This window comes from Phacochoerus africanus, chromosome 7 (genome assembly GCF_016906955.1).
Source record: "Phacochoerus africanus isolate WHEZ1 chromosome 7, ROS_Pafr_v1, whole genome shotgun sequence".
Lineage (NCBI taxonomy): Eukaryota > Metazoa > Chordata > Mammalia > Artiodactyla > Suidae > Phacochoerus > Phacochoerus africanus.
Window position 1 is genome coordinate 90,696,025 of NC_062550.1, and position 14,180 is coordinate 90,710,204.

At 42.8% G+C, this 14,180-nt stretch overlaps 1 protein-coding gene across 1 annotated transcript in view; it reads right to left on the reverse strand.

Annotated features, from left to right (window-relative positions):
* Positions 1-14,180, reverse strand: part of CFAP54 (cilia and flagella associated protein 54) — a 308,666-nt gene that overhangs the window by 137,125 nt on the left and 157,361 nt on the right. The window contains exons 38-41 of the mRNA XM_047788234.1: positions 14,032-14,167; positions 12,183-12,291; positions 2,694-2,846; positions 492-686 (exon numbers count right to left, since the gene is read on the reverse strand). Coding sequence (XP_047644190.1) covers positions 492-686; positions 2,694-2,846; positions 12,183-12,291; positions 14,032-14,167 — 593 coding nt within the window. The remainder of the gene's footprint in view (positions 1-491; positions 687-2,693; positions 2,847-12,182; positions 12,292-14,031; positions 14,168-14,180) is intronic.

A 14,180-nucleotide genomic window follows, 5' to 3' on the forward strand; every position in this document is an offset into this window, starting at 1 on the left:
GACAGGTTCTATGTGTGCGAGCTCTTTCATTCTTTTTTTTTTTTTTTTTGTCTTTTTAAGGCCACACCCACGGCATATGGAGGTTCCCAGGCTCCACCACAGCACAGCCATGTGTGGTCTGAGCTTCGTCTGGGACCCACACCACAGCTCATGGCAATGCCAGATCCTTGACCCGCTGAGCGAGGCCAGGGATTGAACCCGCAACCTCATGGTTCCTGGTTGAAATCGTTTCCGCTGCACCATGATGGGAACTCCTCATTTCACTCTTAAAGATAACATTTCAGTTACTGTACAGCACAGGGAACTATATTCGAAATCTTATAATTACCTCTAATGGAAAAGAATCACTTTGCTATACACCTGAAACTAATACAACATTGCAAATCAACTACACATCAATTGAAAAAATTAATCCTTAAAAAAGATAATTATTTCAAGACGAAACGCAATCTCAACATGTACATGGAAGATTATACTGAAAATGAACTTACTAATGGTTTCATAATAAGAAGAAATTACGAGTCCAAGCTGTGAATGGGGAAGTTTGCTTTTCTCCACGGAGCTGAAAACTCGGAAGTGCTCCTGCGAAAGGTCAGGGGGGGTTGGCAGGTGCATCTCCTCTGTCCCCAGGCAAAACTCCACCTTTCCCGGAGTGAGCTTCAAGTTGTTCCTTCCTCCTCTGTCTCCTAAATTCACGAAGAACATTTAAAAGATTTTTTTCCAATGGAGAAGGAAGGGACGTTGAGGAGGAGGGGAAACATAGAAGGAAAGCAAAGGGAGAAGGAAGGAAAGGTTGTGTACAGAGCGGAGACTCATCTGCAGTTGGAGAGAGACTGTTTCCTTCAACTTAGTGTCTGCAGAGCCCAGGTGAGTGTGCGGTGTGTGCTGCACACATTACCTTGTGAGCACAGTATGAAGAGGGGCAGTTTGCCGGAGAGTTAATATAGAGACAGTGCTTTGCTCCTCACGGGGGTCGGTGGAAGCTGCAGTTTGAGTTTGCCTTTTTTTTTAAAGAGTTTCCAAGAGTAAGATGTTAGTTTGCCTCTAGGGCAGGGACCTCTGGGATAGAAGCAACATATAGATGGTTCTGACCTGAGGAGAAAATAGGAAAGAACCTATCTCTTTATAAGATCAGAGAACACACAGGGGAAAAAAAGAGGAACAATATTCTAGGCAAAGCAGTCAAAAGCTCATATGGATTTAAGTCTACAGCCCTAGGACTGGGGCTAAGCAGCTGAGAATGCTCTTGGTACCAGGTGAAATTCAGATTTAGGTGTTGGAAACCATTCTTAGGAATTGTATTTGCCTTTTTTTTTTTTTTTTTTTTTTTGCGGGGGGGCCACAGCTGTGGCGTGAGGAAGTTCCCACGCCAGGATCAAACCCATGTCACAGTAGTGACAATGCCAAATCCTTAGCAGTTAGCCTACCAGGGAACTCTTGTATTTGCTTTTTTTTAAATTCATGCCTTTAGCCATTATTAAGGTACACTATAACTGAAAAAAGTTTACACATGATATAGAGTCCATTTAATGTAATGTGAGTTTATGGACAATACAACCAAAAATTGTGGGTATATATCACAAAAAGTTCTTTTGGAGGGAGAAGAGGCAGCAACAACAACAACAAATACATACATATATAAACATACATGTATAAGCATATGCATATATATTTCTATCCATACACATACATAAATAAAATTGGTCAGTTATTGCAAAAAAAAAAAAAAGTCACATTTCCAAAAGACCAGTTTAGATAATAGCATCTTAGGTATAACTTTTAATCTATTTCAATACTTTAAAACAATTATTTCAGATTTATTGAAGTTTATTCTTTAGGCTTATTATTCTGATAAATTTGAACAGCAAGAATTGTAAACAAAGGAGGATTTTAACAAATTTTAAATAACCTAAATATAGATAATTTGGGGTCTCTCCTAGTCTAAATTTGAATTTCCTCTTTCTCCCTGGGGTTACTACTTAACCAGCTGAAGCCCTGCTTTGATTAAGTTGACAAATCAATAGATTTTGAGAAGGAAGAAAACAAGTGTAATGTAATCAAGAATAGTATCTTTTTTTAAGCTAAAAGAAGTTTCTAAGATCAAAATCTATGGTATTAATAAGAACTTTTATTGATGTGTATAGTAAAATGCATACCTTTCTTTGAGACTGTTAACGCAGTGCTTTGGTAAAAGATTTCAGTTAATTCAGTGTGAATCAATTCATCTACTTAGGAAAACAAAACAAGACTATAGCACCACACTTGCAAAGCAGATGCTAAGAACGTAGACGTACAGAATCAAAAATTAACAAACATGGTATCTAACGACTCAAGGGAGTATGCTGATTTCACAGAAGGCATAAGAGCAGATGAGTGAGACGGGGCTTTGGTTGGAACACAGTGTGAGAAAGAGAGATGCCATCCACTAGACGAGAAGACGAGAGAGAGAGCTGCAGGGAGTGGGCTTGTACCTGGGGGAGGGAGGAACCCTAAGGGTGGTTCCCCACCCCACCCCCAGTTCCTGTCAATACTGAGGAAGGGATGGAGAGTAAGTACAGGTCGGCTCTCCACTTCCACGGACACAGAATCCTGGGGGCTGACTGTACGGGACTCGTGCACCCCTCGAGTTGGGTATCCACTGGGGGTCCTGGAACCAATTCCCCACAGATGCTTAGCAATGACCATATTTTTACCTTGTGTCTGTGCAAGAAATAAGGAAAGCAACTTTCTGCTGTGTCGGATTGATCTGTTATGATATTTGGATTTTTCCAAGGTCTCTCTAAAACATCTCAAAGTGTCTGTCACGTCCACGGGCACACAGAGGAGCCCTTTGGCTTTGCTGTATTCTGAAAGGAGAGGGAAGCAGGACATTAGGGATGAAATGTTGCAGCAAGCCAACGAGCAGCAAAAGACTATCTAATTCAGAGAATTTCTTGGTCCCAAACTAAAGCTGCTACATTCAAAGCCCCCAGGTCTACAGCAGATGTTTCAACATTCAGATTGATTTTTTTTTTTTTTTGGTATATTTGACAGTTCTTTTTAGAAAAGAAAAAAAAAAAACCTGGAAAACTTCTGATTCGTATGAAATGCAAATAACTTTAGATCTTGCCAATTTTCCTTATGAAGCCTCCTACTTTTTCTTTTGCTGATCATAAAAGATGAAATAATCTACTCCTTTTCAGCAGCCTCTTCAAAGCCAAGGTGCCTTGGGAAAGAGACGAAAGGAGGAAACAAAGAAGCCTGGAGATGGGCACCTGCTCTCTTAAGAGAAGGAAAAGACAGCTTTCTAACGCTGGAGGATGTAGAGGAGAACAAGACGTGGCCATAAACAGGTGTCGAACTGAAAAGCACTCCTGAAAAGTGGCCAGGAAGGGCAGATGTGGGCAGAGTTGCCACGAGGTCTCTGGAGAGGAAGTGCTTGCTTGTCTCATTAATTAGGCTGCAGGCCGGCTGCAGACATCATGAAGCAGGCACATGGGAAAGAAGAAGAAATGGCTTCAGATGGATCCACAAAGGTATTTTCCTCTTCAACAAGTCGAACACGTTGAACGCCCCCTCGTAAAATCTGAGGTCTTGCTCATGCAGCGACTTGCTAGTGAACGGGGCTCTAAGAGGTGAAGAGGCATGACCTCTGGTCTCAAGAAAATCACAGTCTAGCTGAAGTGACGGGTATGCTAACATGGGAGGAGAAAAGCACACCTAGAGAGGGTGTCTGGTTACATGTTAAAATGAGGGAATGAAGATCAGTGGGGGGCGGGGGGAGCACAACAGCCTTCGTGGGAGAGAGGAAATGCCGGCTGTGTCTCAGAGGCTGGGGAGGTGAGACCAGGGAGAAGGAGGCGAGGGACTTCGGAAAGTTAGAACAAGAACAGCTGAAGCCGACGGACTGGTCACACTATGCCAACAACTAACTCTTAAGTAATGACTGCGATAGTCTCACGGAATCCTAGCAACACACAGAAGAGGTATGGACCATTATATTCTCATTTTACAGATGAGGAAAACCAAGCAGAGAGACGTCTGGGAGCCCCTCCTGGCTCATAGAAGTGGTTTGTGCAAAGAAAGGATGGAATCAGGAGTAAGGAGGGCGACAGAGGGTACAGTGAGAGGATGTGGCCAGTCCTTTTCAACTGAGGAGGGGTTGCCAGAGGCCTGAAGCCCTTGGTGAGTAAGTGGCCTTCGCCCTCTTTAATGGGCAACCAAGAAAGGGTTTTGAACAGGACCCTGGCAGAAAGTGATCAGTGTTTTAGGAAGAGAGCGCCAACAGCTGCATGCAGAGCAGCCCGCAATAGAAAGAGGCTGGTGGCTCGGAGGCTGTGAAGTTACAACACAGACATTGTATGACGTGAACTCCGCTAAAGTGGCAGCGACGGGAGGGAGGGAGGGGCCAGGGAGTGTGCCCAGGCTCAAGGCAAGCGGAGAGTGGTGAACTGGCTGTGTGGCAAAAGATAAAAAGGCGGGAGGGGTGGGAATCAGCTCTTCCCCATCTTTTAGTACCAATGACCTTGCTTCCCACCTCAGTGGAAAAAAATGGATGCTGTCCAAAGGGATTTTCTAGAAGCCCTACCACCGCACACACGGCACCTGTGCCCATCTGCTCTGCAAGGGCATCCCTCCAGCAATTCTCCTCTCCCTCCACATCATCGGTTTTCCCCTCCACTGAGTCATTCTCTCTCTCTCTTTTCTTTTCTTTCTTTCTTTCTTTTTTGTCTTTTTAGGGCCGCACCCGTGGCATATGGAGGTTGCCAGGCTAGGGGTCAAATTGGAGCTGCAGCTGCAGGCCTATACCACAGCCACAGCAACGTGGGATCCGAACTGCGTCTGTGACCTACACCACAGCTCATGGCATCACCAGATCCTTAACCCACTGAGCAAGGCCAGGGATCGAACCCACATCCTCATGGTTCCTAGTCAGATTCATTTCCACTGTGCCACAACGGGAACTCCCACTGAGTCATTCTCAATAGCACATTTTGCTTTTTGTCTCCTATCTTTAAAAAATTAAAAATAAAAAATAACTTCATCATCGCAACATTATTTGGAATAGCCAAGACATGAAAACAACTTAAGTGTCCATCGATGGATACATGGATAGAGAAAAGGTAGTATAATGAAATAATCAACCATTAACAAGGAAGGAGACCTGAATGAAATAATGCCATTTGCAACAACATAGGTGGACCTAGAAATTATCATACTAAGCGAAGTAAGCTAGAGAAAAACAAATATCATGAGATCACTAATATGTGGTATCTAATTTAAAATGATACAAAAGAACTTAGAAAACAGAAAGAGACTCAAAGTGTTTGAAAACAAATTTATGGTTATCAAGGGGGAAACGTGGGGGAGGGATAAATTAGGGTTTGGAGATTGACATGTATACACTATTATACATAAAATAGGTAACAAGGACCTATACCTAATATAACCTACTCAATACTATGTAATAACCTGTATGGAAAAAGAATCTGCAAGGAATGGTTACGTGTATAACTGTTTTACCTTGCTGTACACCTGAAACTAACACAACTTTGTAAGTCAGCTACATTCCAATAAATGCTATTTTTTAAAAAAGGAAGGAAATCCCGCCATGTGTGGACCATGAGAGCATTACGCTAAGTGAAACAAATCAGAGAGAAGATGACAACTATTGTATGATTTCACTTACATGTGGAATATTAAAAAAAAAAAAAAAGAATTCAAAGAAACAGCGTAGGTTGGTGGTTGCCAAAGGCAGGAGTTGAGAGGTGAGCAAGATGGGTGAATGAAGGTGGTCAAAAGGTGCCAATGTCTATTGATAAATAAATAATTCTGCAACTGCAATGTATAGCATGGTGACTCTATCTTAATTTATGTAAAAGAAAAAAAAACATTTAAAAAAAATACAAAATCTTTTCCTTGACTCTCCTCGTCCCTCAAGCCACCATTGTAGTTTTCTGCTTCATTTTTCAATAAAACTCCTCAAAAGTTTTATTGAAGCCACTTAAATCAGGCGTCACCTCATCATTTCATCCCAAGGATCTTCATGTGGTTAAATCCAGTGTTCAGTTTTTAGACTTTATCTCATATAAATTTTCAACAGCATTTGACCCAGTTGGTAACTCCCTCCCTCCTTGAAATACTTTCTTTACTTGGCTTCAAGGTCCATTTCCAACCTCCCGATCAATCTTCTTTGCTAATCTAAGTATCCATACCCTGGTGGCTCCCAAATTCACATCGCTGGCCCCAGCGCTCCTGAGGTCCAGAATCATCCATCCAATGCTCTCCTCTGCTCTTCGTGTACCAGACATCTCCAATGGAACAGGTCCCCAGCTGGCTTTCTAATCATTTCCCCCACACATTCTCTTCCCATAGTCTTTCCCCATCTTATTAAATGATGGTCCTGTCTTCCCAGTTGCTCAGGCCCAAAGCTGGTGTCATCCTCGACTCCTGTTCTTCTCTCATGCACCAGGTCAAATGCACAACAATCTCTCAACAGCTCCACTCTCTACCCCCTCTTCCACTCTGTTCCAAAACCGCATCATTTTCTGAATTATCGCAATCACCCTCCCAACCAGTCCCCCCATTTCTACCTTTGCTGCTCTCAGCATAGCAACCAGAGGACTCCTTTTAAAAATGTGAGTCAGCTCATGTCACACCCCTGTCCAAGACACTTCACTGGCTCCCCCATAACCAGAGCAAACACCAAAGCCTTTGCAGTGACCTCTAAGCCCTGACATGAGTGGGCTCCCCGTGACCTTGCTGTTCTCCCCATCGCTCCCTCCTGCACTGGGCAATCTTCCACCTGAGGGTCTGGGCACCTGTGGTTCACTTTAGCCTAGAACGTTCTTCCCTCTGACGTTCCTATGTCTTGATTCCTCAGCTCCTTAAGGTTATTGCATAACTGTTAACTTCTCAGGGGGGCCTTCTCGGATTACCCTGTTTAAAACTGCAGCAACTTCTCTTTAGTCCTCAGCATTCATTATCTTCTGATCTACTACATGTTTTATTTGTTTATCGATTGTCTCTGGCCGCTAGAATGCAAGTTCCATGAGAGCAGGGATTTTTGTCCATTTCATCCGCTAAATTCACCCCAGACCTGTAGCTGTCCCTGTTAGGTGGTACGTGCTCAATAAATATTTGTTCCGTGAGTGAATGACAGCAGTTTTCAGAGCTAAATGGCTGAGATAAACTTCATTAATCATCATTCCCACAGGTCTTAATCTGAATTGATCCTCACAGCACCTCACAACTCGGAGAGCTAGACATCACTCTTACTTTACAAGGAAGGAAAAGTGAATCTGAGGGACATTCACTTGCTTGAAATCCTTACAAGAGATCAGAGAACCGGTGTGCAAGTCTGATGCCTTTCCCAAACAGTTTCCCAAAGGATATCAGATTTGGGGAACAGGCAATGACCCCCAACACGAGGCTGACTAATTTGGGCACGGAGACACTCTGAGAAAGGACAGGAATAAGCCTGAGGTCCCTGTGAGCCGAGGGAGGTCCTGATGGAATTAGTAACACCGGTTCACATTCAGTGGCCATAGAGACACATCTTTGATTATACGCTGCTGTCTAGAAATCCTGGAGGCTCTAAGGCCAGAACATGGTCAGATGGAGAGACACAGCTGTGCCCCCACGAAGATCCCTCTTAACACGTTTCCCTACCACACATTTAGGAGAATCAAATACTTAGGCCACAGAAGCTCTTCTCATCTCACTGGAGATCTCACTCTTCCATCTCCTGTCCACCCCATCCTGTCTCCAGCAGCCCTCTCCTCTAAGAGGCACACTCCTGCACGACCCCTGTCAAGACATGACACCTCCCACCCCCATCTCCCACCCCCACCCTTGGGCACAGCACCCTGACGATTGCATGCGTCTGTTCTGTTTCTCCACTTTCCTTGCCAGAATTCACGAGCTTGGCTTTTTAAATTTTTTCTCCTTGGAGAGTGAAATCGGGAAAAGAAGTTAAGCCAACATAGGAAAAGGAGGAAGCGGGAAGCTCTCACCTATTACTGCTTTGAGACAGTTACTTTCTTCAGGCCTTTGTTTCAAACATCCATTAGAACTGGGTCGGTCATATTTACCTCCAAGGGTTATTGCTTCAGCCCGAGTGTGAAGGGCCCGGCACAGTGCCTGGCAAGAGGGAGCATTCGATAGACGGATGCTCACGTTATGACTGTTTCTCAAATATTTTATTTTTTTATTTTTTATTTTTCTTTTGCTTTTTAGGACTGCACCCACAGCCTGTGGAGGTTACCAGGCTAGGGCTAGAATCAGAGCTACAGCTGCCGGCCTACCCCACAGTCACAGCCACGTCTACAACCTACACCACAGCTCACGGCAATGCCAGATTCCCGACCCACTGATTGAGGCCAGGGATCGAACCCACAACCTCATGGTTCCTAGTCCGATTTGTTTCCACTGCGCCACGACGGGAATGCCCATGTTACTCAAATACTTGAAAAAATATCCCTTGAGCACTTGGCAGTACTTGGTGCCTCGCTAGGCACTGAGGGGGCACAAGTGAACAGAAGAGACACACTCTCTCACAGAATTTACATGCTAGAATAAAAATCACAAAGGCGTGCCAGTGACTGAGGGCAGTAGGAGGGGCCAGGAGGAAGTAGAGATGCCCACCATCTTCAAAAGATGGGGTCTAGCCATCATCATCCTGCTACTTTTTATCAAATATCTGTTTATAAATCATTCCTTTTCCCCCTAAATTATATTCCACTTTACTTTCTTTTTCCTTCTTTCAAGTCCAAGTATCTAGTCCCTAGAATCTAATTAGGGTTCTGTTGGTGCTTTGGTGGGTGGCTGTCTACAGGAGATAAATGATGCAGAGCAATAAGGAAATATCATTAGCTTTGCAGGCCTTATCCTTCCATCTCTGTCTCAAGGGGTTCCTCTCTGAAAACTTCCATGGATAATTCAAGAAGCTATTTTAAAGGAATAATAGCCACTACAGTTTGAAACAGGTAAGAAGAAGGAGGAGGGGGGGGGAAAGAAAAGACTAGATTTACTACGTCTCTCATTGTACCCACGCAACAGTAAGACTGAAATGCCACTGACTCCAGAGAGATGGAGTCACCAAGGAAGGATTCCGGGGAGGGGGGCAACATTTGGGCTGCTTTCAGCGCACTTAGTCGCATCAACCCAAATGCCCAGAGGCAGTAATAAAACACACCAGTCAAAGGGGTCAAAACTCCAACACACCTCAAGACTGAATTACCCCATTAGAGAACTTAAATACCAATAAGGTCAAAACTCAAGAAAGAACTCCCAGACAGAATGCAAAAACAGCTCCAATAAGAGGCAAACCCATAGAGTTATCTTCCCCCAAGAAGCTTAACAAGCAGGCAAGTTACTCATCCATACAGAAAGGCATCCATAAAGTAAGGTATTCTCATTCCTCCAAAGCCTACAGAGACTATACCAAATTACAAATGCATTATTAAAGAGCTAGAGGGAGAAGAGAAAGCTGTTAAATAATGAGAACACCGAATGTTCCTGGGCACTGGAGCATTACATTATCTGTTCTGAAGAATTAAACGTATCAAGCGTTACCACCAAACGCTGTTACGCCAAAAGAAAATCTATGATGTTCTAACGCAGCGATCCTGGGTGGAAACCGCCCGGAGTATACTTGGTCTTTTTAAAAATTCTTTCAAGAAATGCAAACATGTCGTGGTGATATACATAACACCCATTAAGCTAATTATAAACATGGTAATGATCTGTATTTGGTATGCTGGAAAAAATGCAGCATCCTAAAAATTTGCCTCATAAGCCCAAAAGTCTGGGCCAAATTATGCTCTTAGTCACAGAGGTCCTAGAGTTTTATAAAGAGCTATAAGGTGGATGCCATGGTTTTAACGATAATGGCGCAATAAAACAACCCATAGTTACTATGTGGGATCGTCTAAAAATAATGATGAAACTATCATAATAAGTCACGCTAAAGTACCTGTCTCTCCAAAACTACTGACATATAGCATTTTTTTTTCATGAGAGCTCTATGTTTGGAAGAGAGTCTAACCTGGAAAAGGACAAAGGGCAAACCGACCCAGTAGCTCAGGGGACCCCTTGTGGGTTGAGCATCAGACAGACCAGGGTTTGAATCATGGTTCCAGTCCTCGCGAGCAACATTTAATTTTCTCATGTGCAATGTAAGCACAATAAGAGCTACCCCCTCGGATGGTTACAATGGAAGAAAATAATAACTATTAAGGACTTGGCTCCATAGATGACTACTGCCATTACAATATTTTTTAGACTTTATCTACCTGAGTATTCCTGCTCTACGCGTTGCTCAACTGGGCTGTACTTCCACCACCACCGAGAGCCTTTCCAAAGGATCCCTGTGGCCGGACCCCCCTGCCTTCCTTTCTGTCTCACCACCTGCCATCTCATCTCTCCCAATGTAATTTTAATGACAGGTAGGCAAGGTGCTTTTGTGACCCATCCGTGAGCACCTACTGGTCATACAGGTCTAGAGTTTGGCTAGGTATGCTTTTCCTGGCTCATATATGCCAGTCGTCAATTTGACGCATTTTTTGACATTTGTTGCCAGGTCTGTTTTGGATGGAGGGGAGAGTGTCAGTCACACTCTGAGCCATGGATCCCCTGATTTCAATCACCACCACCATCCTGGGGACTGAAACACAGACCTCTGCTGAGGACCTCACTGGGGCATCTAATCACATCCTGCATCATTCCACTCAGCGATCCTTCAGGCATCTCAAACACACTAAATGCAAAGTAACGTTCTCCTCTAACCTGCCCTCCCTTCATACGTACATATAAAGATATCATGTCCATGTAGCCACCTAAGCCAGAAACCAAGGCGACATGAATTCCTCCCTTCCTCATCCATCCCCCTCATCTCACAACTACGTATCTGTCCACCCTGTGTTCTCACTGCCCAAGTCCAGGACCTCGTCATGTTTGTAACACAAGCCAGCCAGGAGCAGCTGCTCTCCTGCCTCCAACCTTCACCCATGCTGCTGCCGAAGGTTCGTTCGGGAATACAAATGTGGTCATCTCATTTTCTTTCTTTAAATCCTTGCAACTGGCTCCCCTCAGCTCTTTGGATAAATCTGAATCTCTTTATCATACCTTCTAAGACCCTTTGTCACTCAACTCCTGCCAACCTTTCTAACCTGGGCTTTCACCTTTTACTTTTATGTTAACTCCACCCGATTACACAGAGTCTCTCAAAAGAGATGCTAACTGTGAGCTATCATTGTTTACAGCAGCAGCAGCAGCAGTCATAATAGTACAGACCTTATCACGTGACCCTATAATCTCTGGTTATTAACCAGTCTCCTTCAATGGACTGTAAACCAGATAACAAATCTTTAGTCTCATTCATCTTTGTATTCTCAGGACCTATTACAACACTTAACGCATGGTGGATACTCAATGTTTGCTGAATGACTGAACAGCTGCCTGGCTGACTCTGGGAATGTACGCACGCATGCATACCTACACACACACACCCCCCTAAAATCAATAGATAAATGAATGAAAGAATCCTAACGCTTCAAAGGGAAGACTTGCATTTCTTTCCTATACCTGAAACAGAGACCCAGGGAAAGTGCAATTGAGAGAAGGCATTAGTTCCATTTTCACCTTATCCTATTGCCTCCTTCCTACAAGCCACACTGCCAAAACATTCTGAGACGCTTACCAGCTACAAGCAAGAGCCAGGATGTTCTCAAATCTTCTCCTGCACTCTCATTAAAAGCCCTACAACTTAACCTTGGTAATGTCAGCAGAACAATCTATGTTGGTTATGGAATTGGAAGTTATTATGGGAGTCAAGGCAGAACAAAGAAAACAGCTAAAGGTCAATTTAAAGGCGTCCCAAGTGAAATTAAAAACAAGAAAAAATGCATAAAACCGTATTTCCCCACATTTATTTTTCCCATTAATTTCCTCTCTCCCTCGTCTTTTATTTCTATTCTTTAACTTGCAGATTAAACTCATAAAAATGTGTTTTAATTTCCCGTAAGTGACATCTACAGCCACGTTGTAGATGGTAAATTTCGAATGAATTATTTTCAGCCAAATAAACCTGCAAAAGAGATTTTGCAAACATTTTCATTATGGAAGACCTGACAGGCAGAACACAACAGCAAACCCTGTTTGGAAGGAAACAGAAAGAGTTTCAAGCTAAAATTCATTCCAACCTGAAGAGATAAGCTTTTTAAGGAAATCTGTGTGGTTTCCAGCCGTTGTCACTTCATTGGTTGGAGGATTAATCTTGAGTTGTTTCCCAATGAAATTTCGACAGGTAATCTTAAAAAGAAAGGTGAAAACAAATATTACTTAGGTATTTATAGCCAAAAATTTTCCTTACTTGAAATGTTCATCATTTGTCAAAAAAAAAAAAAAAAAGAGAGGTGCAAAAAGATGCTACAAATAAAAGCTTCAGAGTAGCATTCAATCATGAGAACTTTCAGGGAAAAAAAAGTGGCTACATAATTTTTCATATTTCTTTTGTACAGCACAGCTGGAAAAGCATTACGCAAATTAGGTAGAGCAATTAGAATATGATTTCTCTGATATTCTATAAATTCACTAGCCTAAATTTATCTTCCATTATGTAAGTTGAAACATATTTAAAATAGAGGCTGTTTTTCCAATGGCAGATCTTCTCCCTACTCATAATTAACACAATTTAAACTACCCTGGTGAAGTTTTTCAGAACTAACTAGCTCTGTAGCATTTTTAAAAAATATTTTAATAGATACTTGGAGTTCCCGTCATGGCTCAGTGGTTAACGAATCCGACTAGGAAGCATGAGGTTGCAGGTTTGACCCCTGGCCTTGGTCAGTGGGCTGAGGATCTGGCGTTGCTGTGAGCTGTGGTGTAGGTCGTAGATACAGTTCGGATCCCGAGTTGCTGCGGTCGTGGCATAGGCTGGCAGCTACAGCTCCAATTAGACCCTTATCCTGGGAACCTCCATATGCCGCAGGTGCAGCCCTAGAAAAGACAAAAAGACCAAAAAAAAAAAAAATTTAATAGATACCTGAGTCTTAAAATGGTAACATATCTGAAAACAGAATATTGTTTGTTGTTGTTGTTTTTTTAGGGCCACATCCACGGCACATGGAAGTTCCCAGACTAGGGGCAGCATCTGAGCCATGTCTACAAACAACACGACAACTCATGACAATGCCAGATCTTTAACCCACTGAGCGAGGCCAGGGATTGAACCCATGTCCTTATGGATACAAGTCAGGTTCGTTACTGCTGAGCCACAACAGAACTCCCTGAAGACAGAACATTTTTATGTATTTATTTATTTATTTATTGGGCTGTACCTGCGGCATACAAAAGCTCCCAGGCCAGGGATTGAACCTATACCATAGCAGTGACCCAAGCCACTGCAGTGACAATGCTGGATCCTTAACCTTTAGACCACCAGGGAATTCTCTAAAAACGTCAACATTTTTAGACATAAGGAAATTCTTTGAAAAGGTCCAAGATCCTCTCCTCTTCATTTCTCCATTCCCACCCTATCTTGAACTAACCTATCCCTTTCCTTCACCTAACTTAGAGCTGAACCACGGCATTTATGGGCCGTAGGCATTTGTGACGCCATAGGCCTACCGCTTCATCAAAAAATATTGAAAATTATATTTTATGACTATATTGGTATACATATAAATATAGGAATTATAAAAACTAAAACATCTTCTTTGACCTAAAAGTTATTTTTTTTTCTCATTTTAAAAGAAACAAAAACATTTAGTGGCCCCTAAAAAAGTACTGTGGCTCTAGACACTGTCCCCACTGTGCCTAATTGGTAAATACTCCCCGATCTGAAAATAAGCACCATGTGTACAAGGACTTAATTTTTATTTTCCCTGTATCTGGAAAATATTGGCACATGGTGACTCTCGATAATGTTTACTGATTTGAGTAATAAATGGCTAAGTGAAAATATTAACATTTATTGGGTTCCTAAATCTTGTTATTTGTATGTGTACTAATAAGAAATCACAACTACATGAATAATAGAGCCAAGCTTACCTTTTGTTCATGCTCAGCCTCATATCTCACACAAGGCTGTTGGGTAATATCTGGGTCCTTGAACTTGGATATTCGTAGAAGTAGCTGGCGCTGTGCATACACCAGGAGTGGTGTCACTTGCTCTGTATATCTCTCACTAGACAAGGGAG